This window comes from Hyperolius riggenbachi, chromosome 6, assembly GCF_040937935.1.
Source record: "Hyperolius riggenbachi isolate aHypRig1 chromosome 6, aHypRig1.pri, whole genome shotgun sequence".
NCBI lineage: Eukaryota > Metazoa > Chordata > Amphibia > Anura > Hyperoliidae > Hyperolius > Hyperolius riggenbachi.
The window spans coordinates 58,955,473-58,977,209 of record NC_090651.1 but is presented as its reverse complement, the minus strand read 5'-3'; the positions used below and the strand labels follow the sequence as shown (position 1 = coordinate 58,977,209).

General features: G+C 43.5%; 1 protein-coding gene and 1 long non-coding RNA gene across 2 annotated transcripts in view; one reads left to right on the top strand and one right to left on the bottom strand.

Annotated features, from left to right (window-relative positions):
* Nucleotides 1-21,737, bottom strand: part of LOC137520870 (uncharacterized) — a 203,425-nt gene that overhangs the window by 110,688 nt on the left and 71,000 nt on the right. The gene's annotated exons all lie outside the window — the stretch shown is intronic.
* On the top strand, nucleotides 14,912-21,155 carry LOC137521252 (protein kinase C delta type-like). Its single transcript, XM_068240242.1, has 9 exons — nucleotides 14,912-15,044; nucleotides 15,127-15,218; nucleotides 16,317-16,432; nucleotides 16,943-17,005; nucleotides 19,149-19,422; nucleotides 19,514-19,642; nucleotides 19,720-19,932; nucleotides 20,025-20,114; nucleotides 20,501-21,155. Exons 1-8 carry the CDS (start codon nucleotides 15,002-15,004, stop codon nucleotides 20,058-20,060), a joined length of 966 nt encoding a protein of 321 aa, XP_068096343.1. The 5' UTR covers nucleotides 14,912-15,001; the 3' UTR covers nucleotides 20,061-20,114; nucleotides 20,501-21,155.

Genomic DNA, 21,737 nt, shown 5'->3' with positions numbered 1-21,737 from the left:
GTTGTCTTCCTAATGATTTGCATATATTTAAATGTAAATACGCATAGAAAACGCAGGTGCGTTTTCTATTAGCGACCCACAAACGCGTAAAAAGGCACGCAAAATGCTTGAAAAACACATCTGCGTGAAAAGACTCACAAACCGCAAACGCACCAAAAACGCGATACAGAAACGCAAATGCACCTGTGGAAAATGCAGGATTTTAACGCTATGCTATATGTGCACCTAGTCTAAAAGGAAACAAAATACGGGAGACGTCAAGGCATTTTGGCGTTTATTGAGGGAATTTAAAAAAAATAAATAAATAAAATATGCTGCTGCTTGTATGTATGAAGTCCTGAGGGCTCAGACTCACGATAATCGCTTTCTGAGCGCTGTTTAAAAATCGCTCCCATTCACTCACGGTAAAAATCGAGGCAATCGCATATGCGTAAAAACAAAACGCAATCAATGTGATTTTCACATGATTTTCACTATTAATGTAAGTGAATGGAAGCAATTTATAAAAAGCGCTCAGAAAGCGCTAAGAAAACCAAACGTTCAGAGTATGTCTGAGCGCTGAATGATTGAACCAGAAATCAACAGTTCTGTTTTCACAATGAAATACAATATAAAATTGTCAGTAGCCCTTTAAGCTTTATAGTGGAAATAGCAGATAATGGGCTTGATTCACAAAAGAGTGCTGACTGTTAGCACGGCCGATTTTGTGCGAATTTTCGTGTTTGCGCGCGATCGCAAATCGTTATCATTTTTGCGCACAAACGCGAATTTTCACGCTAAAACGATAACGATTTAGCACAAAAATTCACGTTTGCGCAAAAGCGTTTAATCGTGCGTGAAAAATCGTAATTGTGCGCAAACGCAAAAAATCGCACGAAAACGGCCATGCTAATTTTCACGTTTGCGCCCAATCGTGATTTTTCACGCACGCTTAAACGGTTTCACGCACAAACGTGAATTTTCGTGCTAAATTGTTATCGTTTTAGCGTGAAAATTCGCGTTTGCGTGCAAAAACGATATCGATTTGCGACCGCGCGCAAACACAAAAATTCGCGCCAAAACAGCCATGCTAACAGTTAGCACTCTTTTGTGAATCAAGCCCAATGACTAAATATATAGAAAAGTGAGGCTAGAGCACATAGAGCCTCATTAGTAAAGTCAGTTTGCAGTTCCTATGTGGATTACAGTGGCCAGTCACATGATGCTGCACAGGTGGCAGTTGGCCGCATCCAGTCACCCGCCATCATGTGACCAGGCAGAAGTGGGAGGTGCCAGCACCAGCCATCCTGTCACCAGGCAGAAGTGGGAGGGGCCAGCGCCAGCCATCCTTTCACAAGGCACAAGTGGCAGGTGCCAGCACCAGCCATCCTTTCACCAGGCAGAAGTGGGAGGGGCCAGCACCAGACATTCTGTCACCAGGCAGAAGTGGGAGGGGCCAGCGCCTGCCATCCTTTCAACAGACAGAAGTGGGAGGGGCCAGCACCAGACATTCTGTCACCAGGCAGAAGTGGCAGTTGGCAGCATCAAGTCACCAGCCAGAAGTGGCAGTTGGTTCAGTCGAGAGAGAGAAGCGGAGAGAGCAGCAGCTATATCTCTTGAGGGAGAAGGTGAAAGGTGGTAGAAGAAAAAGCTCAGTGGTAAGTAGATAATTCTGAGCGAGAAGATGAAGACGAGAAGAGGAGGAAGAAGCAGCCAAGAAGGAGGCGGCCCGAGTCCAAAGAGACCGAGGATGGAGAAAGGTGAGGGTGCCTATCAGGTTATTTGGATCATGTAGGGCAGAGCGTTACTAGCATCCCAAAATATCCAGGACTCTTCTGGGCACCAATGAAGGAGAATCATGGCTTAGTGGGCGTGGTAATGACAGGTTGTGGGCATGGCCCAACCTTACAGTATGTCCTAATAATAATAAATAAGGCCGCTAGATGTCCCCCACATAGTAAATAGGCCACATCTCTCTCACACACCAGCCAAGACATCCCACACAGAGCAATTCGGAAACAAATCCTCCATTTAGCGATTAGGCACTATATCCATCGCATAGTAATAAGACTGTATATATCTATTTAGCAATTAGGCAGCATATACCTCGCATAGCAGTTATGCAGCTTATCCCCCCACATACCAATTAGGTGACATATATAAACCATTTAACAAGTAGACACCATGTTTCCCATACAGCGATTAGCATCATGTTCTTCACATTTGAAGTAGGCAGCAGGGCAATTAAACAGTTGGAAAAAATGCATTAGGGCTCTTTTCCACTATGAAATGCGATCGCGATTGCGATCGCGATTCCGATCGCGATCGCAATCGTGTTTCAATTTCCACCATGCGATTGCGATTGCGATTGAGCTACTATACTCATTATAGTACAGCTCAATCGCATACAAAACGCGGCAGGACGACGATTGCGCTTTGACCAAAATCGCATCGCAATCGGATCGCACTAATGGAAATTGCTGCTGCAGTTTCCATTAGTTTAATGTACCTTGCGATTTGCGATCAGCAGCAAATCGCAAATCGCAGGCTAGTGGAAAAAGGCCCTTAGTGTCAGTGGATAGGTGAGATAGATGCCAATTGATACCATACCAGTCGAGTCCTCTGCAACCCCTATTGCTACATCACTGCTTCCCCCCTCCCTGGTGTCAGGTATCCTTTCCCATCTGTATCTACACTGCTGGCGTGAAGGAAGGGGTGGGGGGGAAATATGCACAGACACAGCTGATTTCTTACAGCACATGTTCCTGCAGCTTCACTTGTCTGTCTCCAGCCTCTCAAACAGCCGCGCTGTCAGCTTCACACTGTATCCTGCCGCCCTGCAATCATTAAACCTGCATGTCGCCTCCCTCCTGTCAGCTGAAAAATGTATCCTTCCGCCGTGCCGAGCTCTAGAGCTCAATTCATCTAGTGTTACGCAGCAGTAGGGACTATTTTGTGCTGTGGCTTTGCACTGTTCGGGGAAGCATACAGGGCAGGTGCTACAAATCTATTGAGCTGACAACGCCACTGATTTGGGAAATTTTAAACAGAACATTAACCTCTTAGGTATATAATTATCCATAGTAATAATCCTAAGCTCAGTACTCACCACCCGATGGGTCCTGCGACATCCCCTTGACAACGGTCGTCAAGCTTCTTACTGCTGGCTGATATGCACGATCTCACGCGACGCTACATGATCGGATCAGCCGTGACGGTCGTTATTGCGGTCCAATTTCTAGTGAAAAATCATTCGAGCGATCAGAAATTCTGATCGGACGAAAAATCGTTCACTACACCATCAACTAACCAATCATTGCTTCCGATCTATCACGACCACCAAGAAAATCCAAATTTTCGTTCGACGAAAATTCATTCGGGCGACATTTTTTTTACTAGTTCATAATCGATTGTGTCCACCAATGGAGATTATTTACAACCAATCCGATCAGAATTTCTGATCGCTCGAACGAATTTTCGCTAGAAATTGGACCGTTAGTGGCCAGCTTAAGCAACATTCGCGTGGTAGTGTGACTGTAGCGACGTCACGATATCGCGGAAATGACCGCTCAGCGCTCAAACATAATACTCAGCAATGGTTAAAAAATGTAATGATAATAATATCCAGCAGTGTCTGGAAGCTGTAATGATAATAATATGCAGCAGTGGCTGGAAGCTGTAATGATAATAATATCAGCAGTGGCTGGAAGCTGTATGATAATAAAATCCAGCAGTGGCTGGAAGCTGTAATGATTATAAGCAGTGGTGGGATATTGTAATGGTTATAAGTTCTGCCTCTGAAGAGACCTGGGCTCTTCCTGTTCAGTAAGCCAGCAGCAGATATTCAGTAGGAGACCTTGGGCAAGACTCCCTAACACTGCTAATGCCTATAGAGAAGGTCCTAGTGGCTGCAGCTCTGGTGCTTTCAGTTTGCCAGGAGAAAAATATAAATAAATGTTACTTGTTTTGTATAAATAGGACTCTCCTCCTGGAATCTGGTGCACACGGCTAATTTTGATTTGCAAAGACCGGCCAATTTTACCACCCCAAATGTAAAAACGTTCAGAAAAGCGCTTCTAGTGTGAATGGGCCCTAAGGGCTCAGACACACTATGGGCCCATTCACACTAGAGCGTTTTGCTGGCGATTTCGGCAAACCGCTCAAGCACTAGTGCAATAATACTCTATGGGTCCGTTCTCACTTGGGCGATTTGCGTTAATTGCCGGCGATTAACGCAAATCATCAAACGCAAATGTGTAGCCTACACCATTTTCAGGCGATTTCCCGGAGATTGCGTTTAGTGCTATAGAAGTGCCAAATGCGAACACGAAAAAATCGCTAAGTGTGAATGGTGATTTATTTGTGTTAATCGCCAAAAATCGCCTAAGCAAAACGCTAGCAAAATCGCTAGCGTTTTACAAGTGTGAATGGGGGCTATAAGCGCTTTTCTGGGCGCTTTTTGGCCATCAGAGCTTTCTGAGAGCTTTTTTTTTAAAATGCTCCCATTGATTTACATGTGGGCCCAGTTCACAGTGGTCAGTTGCATTTCAGAATAATTCTGATTGTCAACTCACTGTCCACACAATTCTATGGGCCTGTTCACAGTAACGGATTGCGTTATTCTAACTTGCTGCATGCAGGCTTTGTATTAAAGTCTATGGCCAGTCTCCATTGCAGTTCACAGTCATTATAACGGGTAAGTTATGCAAATGACCACTGTGAACCTGGCCTAAATCACACAATTTTACTGCGATTGCAATTTTACCATGATTTTAATGTAAGTCAATGGGAGCGGTTTTTAAAAAGCTCTCAGAAAGCTCTGATAGCCAAAAAGCACACAAAGGCCTCGATTCATAAAGCATTCCCGCATGCGGGAATGCTGAAAACGGCACACTTTACCGACCACACAACAGAATCTTTATTCATAAAGGCTTTTTCCGCATGAAAAGCCGACTTTCGCGAGCAGAGTGATAAATCACCGCCTTGCGCGGTGATTATCATAGCAAAAGTAACAAGTAGTCAATTCATAAAGATTAGAGGTAGCGGTATGCGGACGGGTATTACCGCTACCTCTGATGTGGCGAGAAGCGTGCGGAATACAGTGCAGTGAATGGGACAGACCTCCCAAGCAGCTGCAGAGAGAACACCGCACGGAGGGATTCCGCCTGCTTCTCCTGTTTCCGCATGTCTCCCGACAGCCTTACGCCTGCCTACAGCGGAATATCTCCGCACGCCTGTCACAACTAGCTACATTTTTATGAATTACCACCCTGAAGGCGGAAATACCGACAGCGGTGTTTCCCCGCTCGACTTTCCCCGCTCGACAGCACTTTTATGAATCGAGGCCAAAAAAGTGCTTATAGTGTGTCTGAGCCCTAAAGGTAACCCATTAATGATACAATTTGACGAGCGATCGATTACGAACGATTCTTCGTATCAACGATCGTCAATCGTCAATTGGGACCACTAATGGACATACATCTCCTAACCAATCCAATCAGATTGATGGGATAGAACCGAAATTCGGATCGATTTCATTAATCTGATCGGATTGGTTAGGAGATTTTTGTCCATTAGTGGTCCCAATCAATCATTTATGATCGTTTATACAAAGAATGGTTCGTAATCAATCGTTCTGCAAATTGTATCATTATTAGCCACCTTAACAGGTAAAGCCAACTGAATATACAGTGGTTATGGTATTATTCTGCATACAGGCAGGCGCATAAATATCACACCACATACATGTGTAACACCATTACACTGCAGACCAGAAAAGGGCACACTGTATGTCTGCATAGCAATCAGTACATTTGTTCTATAACACATTTGTGTCTCCGATTTGATCTGATTTTTTATTTTGATTAAAAAAAATAATGCATGCTGCTACGTTTTTTTAATCGGAATCAAAAATCGGATCGTATAAAAAAATCGGAATCGCTTGTAGTGTGCAAGAGGCCTTATATCTAGATTAGGTACAACCATTGAAGAGGCATCGTCCCAAACACCCCATATTTTGTCACAAACAGACGGGTGGTGCAGCACTTGATGCGCCAATTTGTACAAAAGGCAGATTCGCATTTATCAGAGATTTCCATTTGTTTAGAGTGGGAACAGTGTGCAGCTTCCATTTTACCAGCAACATCTTCCAAGCATAGAAAAATGATGAACTGTCTGTTTTTTGTTTTTTGTGCTTGTTACAGGGCATGGTGGACAGTATTCCTAGCATACATTGCTATAGTGACATCCAAACAGGAAGGCGGAGATTCCAGAGTGGATCATTGACTTCCAATATTCTTATACAAGGGGACAAAGCCAAACACTGTGTAGAAAGTCTGCTGTATTTGAAACATTTACTATTGGGCAACGTAATGATCTCAGCCAATGTTGTCAGTGCTAGATAGGTCTGGTGCAACCACTTAAAGCGTACCTGAGATGAGAATAAAGAAAGATTTGATACTTACCCCGGGCTTCCTCCAGCCACATAACAGTTTTCCACTTAGCACAGATAGATTCCGTTTTAGCCATCAGAGTTTGTCATAAAAAAACGATGGTAACTCGTGATTTGCTTTTTGGCGTCTTTATATAGAAGTTCCAATTTAGACAGTGCAATATTAACTCCGGACAACCCCATCTGTTTACATGTGACATGCCTGAGATGGAAATATCTAAACAAAGATCTTCTAAGAAAATGATAACATACTTCAAAAACTTTAATGTTCTAATGTTGTTATGGATATTTATCGGACGCCCTTTTTCTGTGTAATAACGATAATTGCATTAAGAGTCTATGGTGGCGCCCTTTTCTTCCACTAGCCGCCGTTGCCCTTTTTTCCTACTACCGACCAGAGCAGTTTTGACAGTTTCACTATGTTCCTATTTAATCAGCAATAACTTTATCCCTACTTATGACACCTAAATGAAATATATCTCTTTTTCTTTTCAAGACAAACTAAACTAGACTAGGATTTCATTGTATGCCATTTTTTCCATGGAACAATTTTGTTTTCTATGCATTTTAATGGGGGGAAAAAAGGAAAAAAATGAAAAAACATGTCTCAGTTTTGCCAATTCCAGTTTAAAAATAAAAAGCGCCACCAATCTTCCTATGTGTTATAATTATGTTGTGTTATAGCCTACTGTTATTGATCTACTGATAAATTGTACTGCCCTTTGTTAAGGGCTATCACATTGCTTGTTCGTTTTACCTGAAAACTTTAATAAACTAAAAAAAAACAACACAAATTTTGTTTGGGTCTTTCTACCGTTTATAACAAAACTTAGATTATGTTCCTGTCACAATTTATGGTGAGGATATTTAATTCTGAATTAATGCTACAGTGTGTATTTTTACTATGAACTGAGAAAATAAAAGTATTTGGTAAAAATCAATCTTATTGGCTCAGGGAACATATATTCCCTTTCACCAATTAGTGCGGCGGCAGATAGTGCAAAAGGTTTGCACAGGAGCAAGCCCCATCCTGCACATATCTACATCCTCTACGTCCTTAGCAGTCCCGGATTTACTTTACAGGAGCCTATAGGCACAGATGTCCTGGCACCCTAGACTTTGCCCTCCCTGCACCTACAAACACCTGCGGAGCCAGGTTTCAAGTGTGCTTGCTGGCCCAGCTGTCACTTCTCCCTTAGTTCCTATAGGTAGCTACAGGTGCCCCTTAGTATTAGATAGCCAGAGTAATCCTCAGTATTAAAGGGAACCTAAACTGAGAAGGATGTGGATTTTTCCTCTTAAAATAATACCAGTTGCCTGACTCTCCTGCTGATCCCGTGTCTCTAATACTTTCAGCCACAGCCCCTGAACAAGCATGGAGATCAGGTGCCCTGACTGAAGTCAGACTGGATTAGCTGTATGCTTGTTTCAGGTGTGTGATCTGGCCACTACTACAGCCAAAGAGATCAGCAGGCCTGACAGGCAACTGGTATTGTTTAAAAGGAAACATCCATATCCCTCTCAGTTTAGGTTCCCTTTAAGTAGCTAGAGGTGCCTCCAAGTATAAGGTAGCAGAGATGCCCCTGACTGAAGGGAAATCTGGTCAGCGGAATGCCGAGACTCGGGTGAGTAACCTCTCATTTACACTCTGCTCAGGACTCTGAATAGGTAAGGCAGGAAAGAGTCACTTGGGGAGTGAGCCGCCTTTCCATCATCAGGCGCCTGTACGCACCTGCCTACAGTGCCTTATGGTAAATCCAGCCCTGGTCCTTAGATGAAGTCACAGAGGATGTAGATATACTGTAGTGGTGGATAAAGCATCCCAGAATAAAACCAGTTTGGTCCGGGTGTATAATCGGACAAATACATTGCTGAAACCTAAGAGCCAGGATTTTTGTTAAAAGTTTCAACCCAATATTTATGAATGATATGGGACTGTATGATTCGCAAAAATTTGGGGATTTATTGGGCTTAAAGTGAACCAGAGATGAAAATAAACTGATGAGATAAACAATTGGATCTGTCATCCTACTCCTAAAAATGACTCTTTTAGACATCTCAAGGTTTTATTTTATGTATAAACATTTTCAAAGCAGGTGTAATGTTTTATAGTTTCTGCTCTATTGCCGTGGCTCAAGAGTCCCAGAGTAAAAATACATGAACTATTGACCTTTTTATCTTTTCCTCTTACAGTAATAAGCCCAGGTTTCTGCTTAAGAAAGTGTTTTATAGCTGTAATTTGTTATCAGTGAGCCGACTGGGTCCTGGCTGAAGAAAAACTGTCAGTTCCATGGTTAATTATAAACTCTTTCAGACTGGGAAAAAAGAAAAAGAGCACAGCATAGGTGTCCGTGTTTTTGCCACTGTATAAGCACATTTCTATTTCATCATGTCACATGTCATCTCTGGTACATCTCTGGTAAGTATTATAAGGGCCTCACTCATAGATCGTGGGATGGGTTGACATTGAAATATATAGGCATATAAAGTTTGTAGCCTCTTCACCATCCAATCCTTGTTTTTTATGTACCACTCTATAGTGATTCCATAGGGACTTGGCGCTTTTGCTTTTTTAAAGGTGAGCATAGCTCCCTCTATTTCGTCCTTAGATATTGGGGCATCTAAAGCTTCCACATCATTATTCCATACCACAGTCAGTGTGATCTGAAATGCCACGCCCCAAATGCTGCACTTCTTGTACGGAAGCCAGTAGTTCTGAAGAGCCCATTACCATGTCAATTGTGGATAATGTTTTATATGTATAAGAGTAGCAAGTATATGCCATCCCTTCTGGAAATTTCCACCTCCACAGGTCTCTCAGATCATACGCATCGACCCATTTTAGCAAAGCTTGAAATGACCTTCCCCCCTTACTCATTCTGTCCAGATGTGGATCCATCACTAGATTAAAGTCTCCCGCCACCAGCAGAGGACCTTCCAAAATAGAGTTCAGTTTACTGGACAGTGATTCAAGCACAGTAGGATGGAATGGTGGTGAGATATAAAAGGACACGATCATAAACAGTTTACCATTCACCACACATTAAAGGAGAACCTGAAAGTCACTGTCCCCTATTTATACTTACCTGGGGCTTGTGCAGTACGCTCCGGTCCACGTGGCGGTGATTGACAGCGCCGCTCGCGCAGGCGCAGTACAGGCTGACCTCCAGGTCGGCCTGACGTCATCGCCGGGGACTGGGAAGCTTCACAGGTGAACAACTCACCACGGTGCTGCAGCGAGGGACATGCTGGGAGATTGGGGCTGGACAAAGCCCCGGGTAAGTAGCACTTATTATTCTTAAAACCCCCTGATGACTCCTTTAAAGGAGTTATCAGGGCAAATCTATGAAAAAGAGTGGTACTTACCGGGGGCTTCCTCCAGCCCCAAGCTCCCAGGACCTCCCTCGCCGGAGCTCCGACCCTGTCCCCGGCGATGACGTCAGAGCGACCTCTAGGTCGCTCTGTACTGCGCCTGCGCGATCGGCGCTGTCAATCACCGCCACGTGGGCCGGAGCGGACTGCTGGAGGAAGCCCCCGGTAAGTACCACTCTTTTTCAGAGATTTGCCTTGATAACTCCTTTAAGAACAGGCTAAAAACCCACCTCTTATCCCGAGCCTTTAAAACTGCAGAACGCAGCACTTTTAGTCCCCAGGGAGAAAAGCATTATAAAAATATCATTATTATTATTATATAATCGGTAACTTAAAAGAAATCTGAACTGAAAATAAACTTATGATATAATGAATTGTATGTGCAGTATAGCTAAGAAATAGATCGTTAGCAGCAAAGGTATGAGTCTCATATTATTTCCAGTACAAGAAGTGGTAAGAAACTTCATGTGTTATCTATGCAAAAGAGCTTCTCTGTGCTCTTTGCAAAACTTTGGTCGGCTACAGTGCTATTTTCTGAAGCACTTATACATCAAAGAAACCGTGAAAGACAACTTCAGATTGTTTTTACTGCTGAGAAGTCCAAAGGGTCATTAGCCTGCTCTGTTTCATAGTTTCAAATAAATGCAGAGTGTAGTGAGTAAACTGCAAATATTTACAATGATGTAATGTTATAAAAAAAAAGCTATATAACTAAAAGTAAATATATGAGACTCTTTTCTGTGCTATTAATGTTCTATCAATTATCCATACTGCACATAAAATTCATCATATGTTTTTTTTTCACTTCAGCGTCAAGAGGCGTTGCTAGGATCCTAAGAGATCCTAGGCACTTTTGGGTACTCAAGACAAAAATGGGTGTTGCCCTCCCATTGAGGTACCACAACTCCCAGCATGCCCCCATAGAAGAACCACAGCTCCCTGCATGCCCCTATAAAGGCAGCACAGTGCTCAGCATAGCACCACAGCATCCAGCATAACCCCAAATGATGCACCACAGCTCCCAGCTTGCCCGCCATTGAGACACCACATCCGGGGCACCCTAGAATAGATCAGCACGTGCCACTGATCTTTGGGGCTAGCAACGCTCCTGTCAGTGTCACTTAAAAGTGTAATACAACAAATGAAATAAAAACATCTCAAATAAGAGAAATTGCAGTCAGATTAAAATAGACTTCAAACATATAGCATCAGTATTGGAACCATTTAGCATATGTGAAATTAAAGAGGATACCGTACTTTAGCTAATAGCATATAAAAGCATATATTGTTGAGTAACAGTTGAATAAGAGCGTCAAATATGCAGTTTGATGACAATACACAGTGCAATCTTTATCTGCGCTGACAAGTTTCTTCATTTAGAAGTAACACCGGGTGGCTGTCACATCATTTACAGTTCCTGTAGCTGGGCATTTATGCGCCTCCAATAGTCTGTAAGTGGCGAGATACATGTGCATACTTCAGCCTGAGTGTGCAGGAAAGCCTTATATGCCAGGTCTGCTTCGTTATATTTGTCAAATACAGACTATGCAACATTACCACCAACACGGGTAGAGGCAGCAGGGCCGGGCCGAGGCAGAGGCTGGAGAGGCTCCAGCCTCAGGGCGCTGTGTAGGAGGGGGCGCACAATTCATTCAGTTGTCATTCCCAATTGTGTTTAAAGCAGAAAGAAATAGGAAAAGGGGATACATGGCAGTGACTGCAAGTCAGATAACTAGATATTAAGGTATTAGGGAGGTTGGGGGCCCTGGGGCTCCTCTTAGTCTAGTAGCAATCGGTGTGTGACAGCTGGGGTGGGAGGGATGGAGGGGCGCACTTTGGTGTCTCAGCCTTGGGTGCTAAAGGACCTTGTCCCAGCTCTGAGAGGCAGTGGCTGCAAAAGTGACAAAGAGGGCCAGAGAATCATATCGTACATCCAGCCGGTCTATTCTGCTGTAATATAGCATAACTGTAACGCCCTTATAGATGGAAGAAAACGAAAGTGTGCAAGGCTTCTAGAAAAAACAGAAACTTCGTAGAGCTCCAACCAGGCCCGGATTTACATCACAGGAGCCTATAGGCACAGATGTCCTGACACCCTAGACTTCACCCTCCATAAACCTACAAACCCCCTCCAAATTACACCGCAAGTATATTGGCTGGTCCAGCTGTCACTACTCCCTTAGTTTCCTTGCTTGTCATAGGCAGCTACAAGTGCCCTTTAGTATTAAGTAGCCAGAGCAATCCTCAGTGTTAAGTACCTAGTGGTGCCCCCAAGTATTAGGAGCTAGAGGTGCCCCCGACTGTAGGGAGATCTGGTCAGTGAAATGCCTAGACCCAGGTGATGGGAGTGAGCCACCTCTCCACCATCAAGCGCCTGTAGGCACGTGCCTACAGTGCCTTATGGTAAATCCAGCCCTGGCTCCAACACAAATAGGACCTCCGTCTCTATACCAAACAGCAACAGTGCAAGGAGGAAGTGATGTCAATCTCCCATTGCACACAGAAGACCCGCTAGCATCTCTCACCTGCACCTTGGCCCGGCATAGTGAGACCCGGAGATTCCATCCACTGATCTGCCTCACCAGGGTCTGTGAAGAAGTGAGCTTTGCCTTTTAATTGCACCCTCAACTTCTCTGTATACAACATACTGTAAGGCCCTTGGTGATGGTGCAGGTATTTTTTAAAGCAAGTCTAGAGTAATTTAAAATAAATAACAGTTACTTACCTAAGTAAAGGGAAGGCTGTGGGTCCTAATGAGCCTTCCCATTCCTCTCACGGTTCCCACATTCCAGCATCCGATCCCCATTACAAATCTCCCACCGCTGGAGGCTTCGGAAGTCTTCGGGAGCCCGAGTGCACATGACCTTCTATTATCCTCTTCTAGAATCACCTCCTCACATTCACGTGTACAAGATTTCGTATGTGCTTTACCCCTCCTCTGGAATCCTCTGTCACAACACATCCGTCACTCCCCAACCTTTGATATCTTTAAACATGACGCTGGCAGCGGGGACGGGAGCGGCAGCCAGGGAGGGGGCAGCAGCGGCAAGGGGAGGGCAGCGGGCATCCAGGGCAGGGCAGATGCCCCAATTTGCCCGACATGCGGACGCCCGTAGAGGTGACCACTTAACCACTTAATGACAAGCTGACTTATAAAAACGTCCAGCTAGAGCCTCTTGCATGTGCGTATGTGCACGTGCGCGTGTCCGTGCGTGCACGTGCATCCCCATGCACGTGAAAATAGTGGGGGAAAAAAACAACAAAGAAAAAATACACCTTTATTTACAAATACTATATTGTCACCATACTTTGTACTAGGGCCATAATTAAAATGTTGTGATAACCAGAACAAATAGGCAGATACAATGTGTGGGTTTTATGCACAGTAGCAGTGTTTATATTCAAACTATAGGGGATGAAATTGGAGAAATAGGGCCATATGCAATTAACTTTTTCACCTGAGTTTTCTCCCAGGTGATATTTTCACCCTAACCCTAACCCTAACCTTGCCATAAAATGCCCTTTAAACCACCAGCAATCAAGAAAATACTCAAAATAAATTTGATAGTACTTTTTCACCAACTTTTGGGTACTTTTTTAATTGTAAAATGCTGCAAAGTTATTTTTTTAGAGACAATGAAAATTATCTCCTAGGAGATAACTCAGGTGAAAGTTAATTGCATATGGGCCATAGTGTATTTTTTCATTTTCCCTGTTCTTCCCTTTAAAATGCATATCAAATAAAGTAATTACTGAAAACAAATATCAACCCCAAAAAGCCCAATTGGTGGTGAAAAAAACAAGATATAGATCATTTCATTGTGATTAGTAGTGATTAAGCTAATGGCAAATGAAAGGGATGAGCACTGAAAGGTGAAAATCGATCTTGTCCGTTAGGGTAAAAACGCCTTTGGGGTGAAGTTGTTAAATAGATCTTACCTGGGGCGTCTTCCAGGCCCTAGAAGCCATTTGGATCCCTCGGCGCAGCTCCGGTCCTCTCTCCGTGGCCCTGCTGGTAGCCTGTAAGGAGCGCTGACTCCCAATGAGTTGGCGCCTTCTGCACGGGCACCGATGAGCGCCTGCCCCATGTGAGAATGCGCCCATGTCACTGGGAGCGTACTATGCCGGCTCCCAATTATGTATATATTTATATATAGACGCAACAATCAAGAAACCGATTAGTATTTTCTAAGAATATAATCCAATCTTCCTTTATTACTTTAAGCAGTTTCCAATACAAAAATGGACTTAACATCTCCCTTCTGTGATAAATACAGCAGTGGTGTAGCAATAGGGGTTTCAGAGGTAGCGACTGCATCGGGGGCCCTTGGGCTAGAGGAGCCCCGAGGGGCCCACCCCTCAAACACCGTATTAGCTCTTTGTTGGTCCTGTGCTGATAATATTCACTTCTATCGTTGATTTGAATAGTAGTGATCATTAACACACAGTTTCCCATCCCCTTCTTGCACCTCTGACAATGTGGTTGTCCTTGATTGGTTTTGGTGTGTTGTATCAATTATTATCTATAGCATGCTTGGGGGCCCCCAATGCTAAACTTGCACTGGGGCCAACAGCTTCTTAGCTACACCACTGAAATACAGCAAATACAAACATATATGAGGTCTGCTGTGGGGTGTACAGAGTTGCTGATGTGTGTGAAATGTCCTGAGAAGCTGTGCAATGCTAGATAATAAAGTGTTGGGGGTTTGATGTGTAAAGTGTAAAAGCTGCATCTGGTCCATGATAGTCACTGACTGCTGCACTCACTGTGGAAGCAGAAGTGACATGTAATAGTTGCATTGAGGTCACTGTCACTGGTGTGGGTACCACAATCTGCACTTAGTTCTTTGCACTGCACTCCTCAGATTCACACCTGACAAAGAAAGCTTATATGTGTCCCAATCTTTTATTTGCATTATTATAAGATAACCAATAAATAGCAGAATTAAATAATTGTGATCTTGTGACACCTTAACAATGCATTGTGTATTTAATCCCAATAGATGTCCCCGTGTCCCTGGAGAGCCTGGTCTTCCATCGAGAGCTTGGAGAAGGCAGCTACGGCCGAGTCCTGCTGGCAACGCACCAGGAAACAGGTAGGGAATTCGCAATCAAGGTCATCAAGAAGAGGACCCTGATATCTCGTGAGAGGGTGGAGCGCGTCGTTCTGGAGAGCCGGATCCTAAGAAGCGCATCAGGATGTCCCTTCCTCATCCAAGGAAGGTTTGCTCTCCAGACTCCGGTAAGTTCACCCACTATGGTAAATATCACTGCGTATTGTACAGTATGAAAGCTAACTCTATGTTCTCTCTGGCTTTCTACAGGATCTGCTGGTGATGGGAATGGACCTTGCCCGAGGCGGAGATCTGCAAAAACTTCTGTGGAAGAGAGGACCTCTAGACATCAGCACAGCAAAGTAAGTACTAAATATGATTTCTGCCTTGTATATGCATATTTACAGGGGTGGCAGGCGTAGCACTTGCTGTGGGCGCTATGCCTGCACTTAGTGGCTTAGTGGGCGCTGTTCTGTGGCTCCATGTTCTGACTTTCTCAGACGCGTTGTTAGGGGCGGAGATTCAGCTGCAGCAGCTGACGCAGCAAGTGTACCATAACTCCCAGCTGTCCCTCTTTTTCAGAGACAGTCCCTCTCTGGGAACCAAATCCCTCTGTCCCTCCTTCTTCCTTATTTGTCCCTCTTTCAAGACTGATGTACAGATATGCGTTGTTATATGTATTTTTCTGCTGAATAGTGTGCTTAAAGCGGGAAAAAAAGGATTATGATATAATGAATTGTATGTGTAGTACGGATAATTCATAGAACATAAGTAGCAAAGAAAAGAATCTCATATTTTTATTTTCAGTTGTTAGCTTTTCTTTATAACATTGCACCATTCTCTAATATTTGCAATTTACAAACTACACTCTATATTTTAAACTATGAAACAGATACGCCACTTCAGGTTCACTTTAAAAGGATTTGGGTTTAGCGCTTATACACAACTTAAAGGATACCAGAGGCGAAACTATTGGGATAAACCGGGGGGTGCAGGCATGTATGGGGACCTGTCCTGAGGACAGTGGTGTAGCTAAGGAGCTGTGGGCCCTGATGCAAGTTTTACATTGGGCCCCCCCCCCTTAGTACTCTATACATAGCAATTGGGGGGGCGGGAGGAAGTGCAATTTCAGTGTTTGCCACAGGTGCCATTTTCCTTAGATACACCACTGTGTATAAGGGATGGAGAGACACATGAAGGGAGATGTCTCACAGAAACATATTCTAGATTGGTGCATCATGGGAAACTGCAGTTAATCATTTACAGGTGAATTATCACAAAAATTCTGTTTTAAGAAGGTAAAATTACATTTAGCATTGCTTTTTGATAGAGGGTTTTTGATCTCTTTTTAGCCATTTATACTTTCCTAGTAGTTCTGGAACACCATGAGCTATCTGGGCATTACTTGATGTATGTGGTACTGTGCTTTGTTGTTGCTGTTGATTTCTTTTATATTTTAGGTTGATGGGGCTGTGAGGCAACGGTGGGAGTTACTACAGAAAAAGCATTTTGCAACTGATCTGGGATTGGTCATCAAGAGGAGTGCGGGAAATACAGCATCCAATGTGAAAGGGCGGTATGGGTTATATAAATGGCTTCTTGGGGGCTGTCTGCAGTTTTAGACGCAGCCATCTGAACTTCCCCCTTGTCGCTGGCACAGATTTATTGGGTAGTATTTTAGAGTCTCTCATTCGGTGTGAGAGGACTTTGATATTTTTATCTGCTACTTGGTTTGGATCCTTGGGGATTTATTGTTTGGGTAAAGTTGCCAACTAATGTGGGTGGATTTTGAATCTCTGGTTGAGTTATTGTTTTACGCAACTATTAATTAATAAGATTGGTTCAGTTTTCTGGAATTGAAAGTTAAAAAAGGTGAATAAAACCCTTAAATATTTTATCAATACCCTAATAAAAGCCTGTGACCAGTTTTATGTCAAATAAAATATTTTTGATTAAATATTTCTAAACAACACTGGGGGTTTTCTAATTGGGTAATTAAAAGTATAAGTAAATGGTACCTGAATGAATTCCCAGGCACATGGGACTGTTAGCATTTCATGTAACGCACCTGTATTTCTATTTACAGATTCTACGCTGCGGAGATCGTCTGCGCCCTCCAGTACCTCCATTCTAAGGGCTACATTCACCGGTAAGTTACCCCTTTCCCATGTGTAAATATCCCCCTTCCACGTGCAACAATCCCCCTTCCATTTGTAGGTAACCCCTTCCATGTGCAGCTACCCTCTTCCACAAGCAACAGTCACATTTCCATGTGCAGCTACCCAGGGCAGGGCTGAGGCAGAGGCTGGATAGGCTCCAGCCTCTGGGCACAGAGCTGTAAGGGCACGGGGAGCTGCACGGGGAGCTCAACTTCTTTCCTCCCTCCCTCTCCTCAGGCCACCACCTGTCACTGTTCAGCAGCCTGTGCGCTCACCCCATTTGCAGCATTATGAAGTGCAGAGGGCGAGGATTACAAGTATCCAGCACTCACCACCTCTGGGTTACAGGTGCTGAAGGTCCTGTCTGTCTGCTCTGCACCGCCACAGCTCTGTACTTCCTGCTTCTCAGAACAGAAACTAGTGCCCAATCTGAGAAGCAAGAAGTACAGAGCAGCAGCAGTGCAGAGAAGACAGACTGAATCTCCAATTACCCCTTCCACATGCAACAGTCCTCCTTCCATGTGCAACAGTACCCTTTCCATGTGCAGCTACCCCCTTCCATATGCAACTAGTCATCATTTGCAGCAGCCCCGTTCTATGTGGCCTCTCCCCACGGGCTGAATGTAGTTCCTGAATAAGGACCCATGTGAGTGAATCACAAAGCTTTTCTGTTATATTATCTCACCATACTTATTAAAGGATACCCGAACTGACATGTCACATGATGAGATAGACATGTGTATGTACAGTGCCTAGCACACACATAACTAGGCTGTGTTCCTTTTTTCTTTCTCTGCCTGAAAGAGTTAAATATCAGGTATGCAAGTGGCTGACTCAGTCCTGACTCAGGCAGGAAGTTACTACAGTGTGACCCTCACTGATAAGAAATTCCGCTTTTTTACCTCTTTCTTGCTCTCAGAAGCCATTTTCTGCTAGGAAAGTGTTTTATAGTTTGAATTTCTTATCAGTGAGGGTCGCACTGTAGTCGCTTCCTGTCTGAGTCAGGACTGAGTCAGCCACTTGCATACCTGATATTTAACTCTTTCAGGCAGAGAAAGAAAAAAAGGAACACAGCAGAGTTATTTGTGTGCTAGGCACTGTACATACACATGTCTATCTCATCATGTCACATGTCACTTCGAGTATCCTTTATCTCACCTTAATTTACTTAACTCATGATTTATATAGACTTATCTAACTTAACTGATGGTTTATCTCTGTATAACTGACTTAACTCACGGTTTATCTCTTATTTGATTTAACTTAATCTCTCCTCATCTGTTCATCTCATGAATTATATCTCCTTCTCTGTTTATGTCATGCATTAGCTCTCCTTACTATCTCACATGTCAGAATTCATATAGCGTTTTTCTGAATTTGCATTCGCCACATTCCTAACGGAAGTCAATGGCACCACACCTTTTGTTTTGCGATTTACCACAAATTCTTGCATTTGAATTTTCAGCGGAAAAAAAGGCCTACATGAATGCATTTTATTGGAACGAACATGGGAATCCCATACCATGCAAGTCAATGGAAATGCAAATTAAAAGTTAATTACATACAAATGAATGTAAATTAATTTCATGAATATGCATGGCAAAATCAGAATGCGAAAATTTGCATTAAAAACGTAAACAAAAAAAGAAGAATCGGATGACAAAAAACGTAAAATGCAATATTACAAATACAAAAATCACAGGGTTAAGGGTGAAGACACGAAGATACCCTTAAGATGAAAAATAAGTAAGGTTTGTGAATCAACACCCTTCTGTATATCACCTTGTTTATACAATAACTTTTCAGCACACAGCAAGCGTGAAAATCACTCAAAATCGGCTGTATTTGTTAAGCTCGAGTTTGGTATTACTTGTTCCCTGTATGTATTTTTTACTTACTACTAGATGATAAAATGGTATTATACAAATAAGGTGAGAAAACAATAAAGAGTAATAACTCATGACAAAAGCTTAGCACATTAGGGTGTAAATAGATTAGCATTTATTTCTGATTGGTTGCTGCTGTGGGCTGCTGCATTCTTAGCTGTCCCTTTACAGGAACCGCAGTGTATTACATGTTATATTGATAACTTACAATATGTCACAGTTGTATGACAGAATGTCTATTTTACAGGGACCTAAAGCCCGGGAACATTTTGCTGGATGGTACTGGCCATATCAAGGTGGCGGATTTTGGACTGGCAATGGAGGGAACGACATCCACCGTCTGCATCGGCACCAGAGCTTTCATGGCCCCGGAGATGGAGGACTTCCTGGAATACGATGCTGGAGTCGACTGGTACGCCTTCGGTGTGGTCCTCTACCAGATGGTAACAGGTAAGTCACCCCACAACGTCCAGCTGAACGGTGACGACCTGGACTACGTCACCCGAGACATCATCACAAAGGTTAGTATATTATTATACAGGTCAGTATAGCAGAAATTGCTGATAATATAAGTATATTTCATTTACTTTTAATTGTTTAATTGTTTTTCAGCTCCTCTGGGAGGATCCACGTGTGCGCCTGGGAGTCAACGGCAACATTAGAAGACACCCCTTCTTCAGAGGCATCAACTGGGTGGCACTTGAAGGACTTCATATGGTGCCACCAATTATCCCTGCACAAGTAAGTATGGAGACCTGGCATACTATAAACTCCACCTATGAAAACTGGTAGCTAAATCTTATCTTCTCTCATTGCAGCCCCCAGAGACGGCATCCCTTCCTCGCAAGAAGATTGAAGAGATGATGACAAAAACCAGAGGAGACCAGATGGAGCCCATTGGACCAGAGGACCAGCAGCTTCTCCAGGTATTCTCTTTTCAGGGCAGAGAAGGGCAGAGCCGGCTCGTGGACCCCGACTGTTGGAACCTCAAGGCCTTGGAACCCTGGCAGGAGCACAGACTGTGGCACATGGTACGGATTTAGCACATTTAGCATATATGTTTCTGCCTGGTGCATGTATTTGTTTAGCTAATTACTCTTTATTCCTGTTTCTCCATCCTCAGAGGACCTGTGTCGTGAAGCTCGCCAGATGTGACTAAGGAAATTATGACAGCGGTGGACGAAGCTTTGTGCTCAGGACTGACATAATTTCGGTAAAATTTCTCATCTCTTTACACTTGACATACAGGGAATGACAAACGCTTGTTGCAGCACCGATTTTCATCTGATTATCGAGTCTAATGGTCGATCGGGCAGCATAATTGCAAGATGCATGGCCACCTTAAGAAAGTCTATCTTCTCACGTATGAGTAGACTTATGGTCTTTTGGCTATAAATGTTTGCGTGAATATACTACAAAACTTTAGCTAATACAGACACACAGCCATATTTTGTTCCAGATTTAATGTTAGATTAACAAAATGTACCAACATCTATATACAGTATTTCAAAGCTGAAGCCAGCTGAATACATCTTGCTTTATCACATCTGAAATCATTTATATTTCTTGCTAACACTGCTACTGGCTTTGCTTCCTTAGAAGAAGAAGACCTCTGTGCGGGTGAAGACCAGACGATGACTGACCCAGAGACCAGAGGTGACAGATGAGGGACCTGGAGGCGGTGAGCAGCATCGTCCATCAGAAGAGGACATCGGGGTAAGTCCTTTTCTTCTTCTTGTGACAGACATACACTGACTGAGAAACACACATTGGGCTCAGCTCATAAAGAATGGGAGTTATTGGAAATGATAACAGCTTTTCTTCTTCCCACCTATCTTAGAACTTCTTCAACAAACATTTGTTTGTTATTTTATCTCCAGTCCCCTGCTGGAGATAGAATAACGCTGTTATCATTTCATCTAACTCCCATTCTTTGTGACTTGTGCTCCATGACCGGTATATACGCCAACACTGTCTGACATTCACCACAAGACACAGACACACTGGAGCTGATTTACTAACACAGTTGCAGTAAAAACTGGAGCAACAGAGATTCAGCTGCTTGGAGCAACCAATAAGATAGCGTGTTTCCTCCAGCAGCTGAACCATGATTGGCTGGCTGCACTGTTTAACTGCTCCAGTAGTCTTTACTGCAGTGTTGATAAATCAGCCCTTTGGACAATCACTGACTGACAAACAGTGACAGATTTAGCTTGACTCATACAGACCAAAATTCATAGGGGCTGATTCATCAAGATGGGTGAAAAAAACTGGAGGAACCAATCAGCTTTCAGCTGCTAAGTGCAGGAAAGGCTCTGAATGGCAGCTCAGGCTACCTGCTTCACTTTTGCTCCAGTTTTCTTTCTTTCTTGATAAATGAGCCCCGCTGACTGCAGAGATGTAGGGAAAGTTAGATTCCATTCACAGACAGGGCAGTAGTTTATAGAGTAGCTAGGGACACACACACACACACACACACACACACACACACACACACACACACACACACACACACAGGCATAGGAGATGATGATGACTAGCATCAGTTAGTATAGGTTAGTGATAGTGTAGAGTAGGTCCTGCCCTAATGCCTGGTACACACCATGCAATTTCTCGCCAGATAGATGGTCCATTAGATAATTTCCGACAGGTCTGATCTGATTTCCGATCATTTTTCTGATAGATTTTGCATAGGATTGATTGGAAAACGATCGGAAATCAGATCAGACCTGTAGGAAATTATCTATTGGACCATCTATCTGGCGAGAAATTGCATGGTGTGTACCAGGCATAAGAGAGTCTACCTTGTCGCTGGTGGGCAGGCTTACGGTCTTTT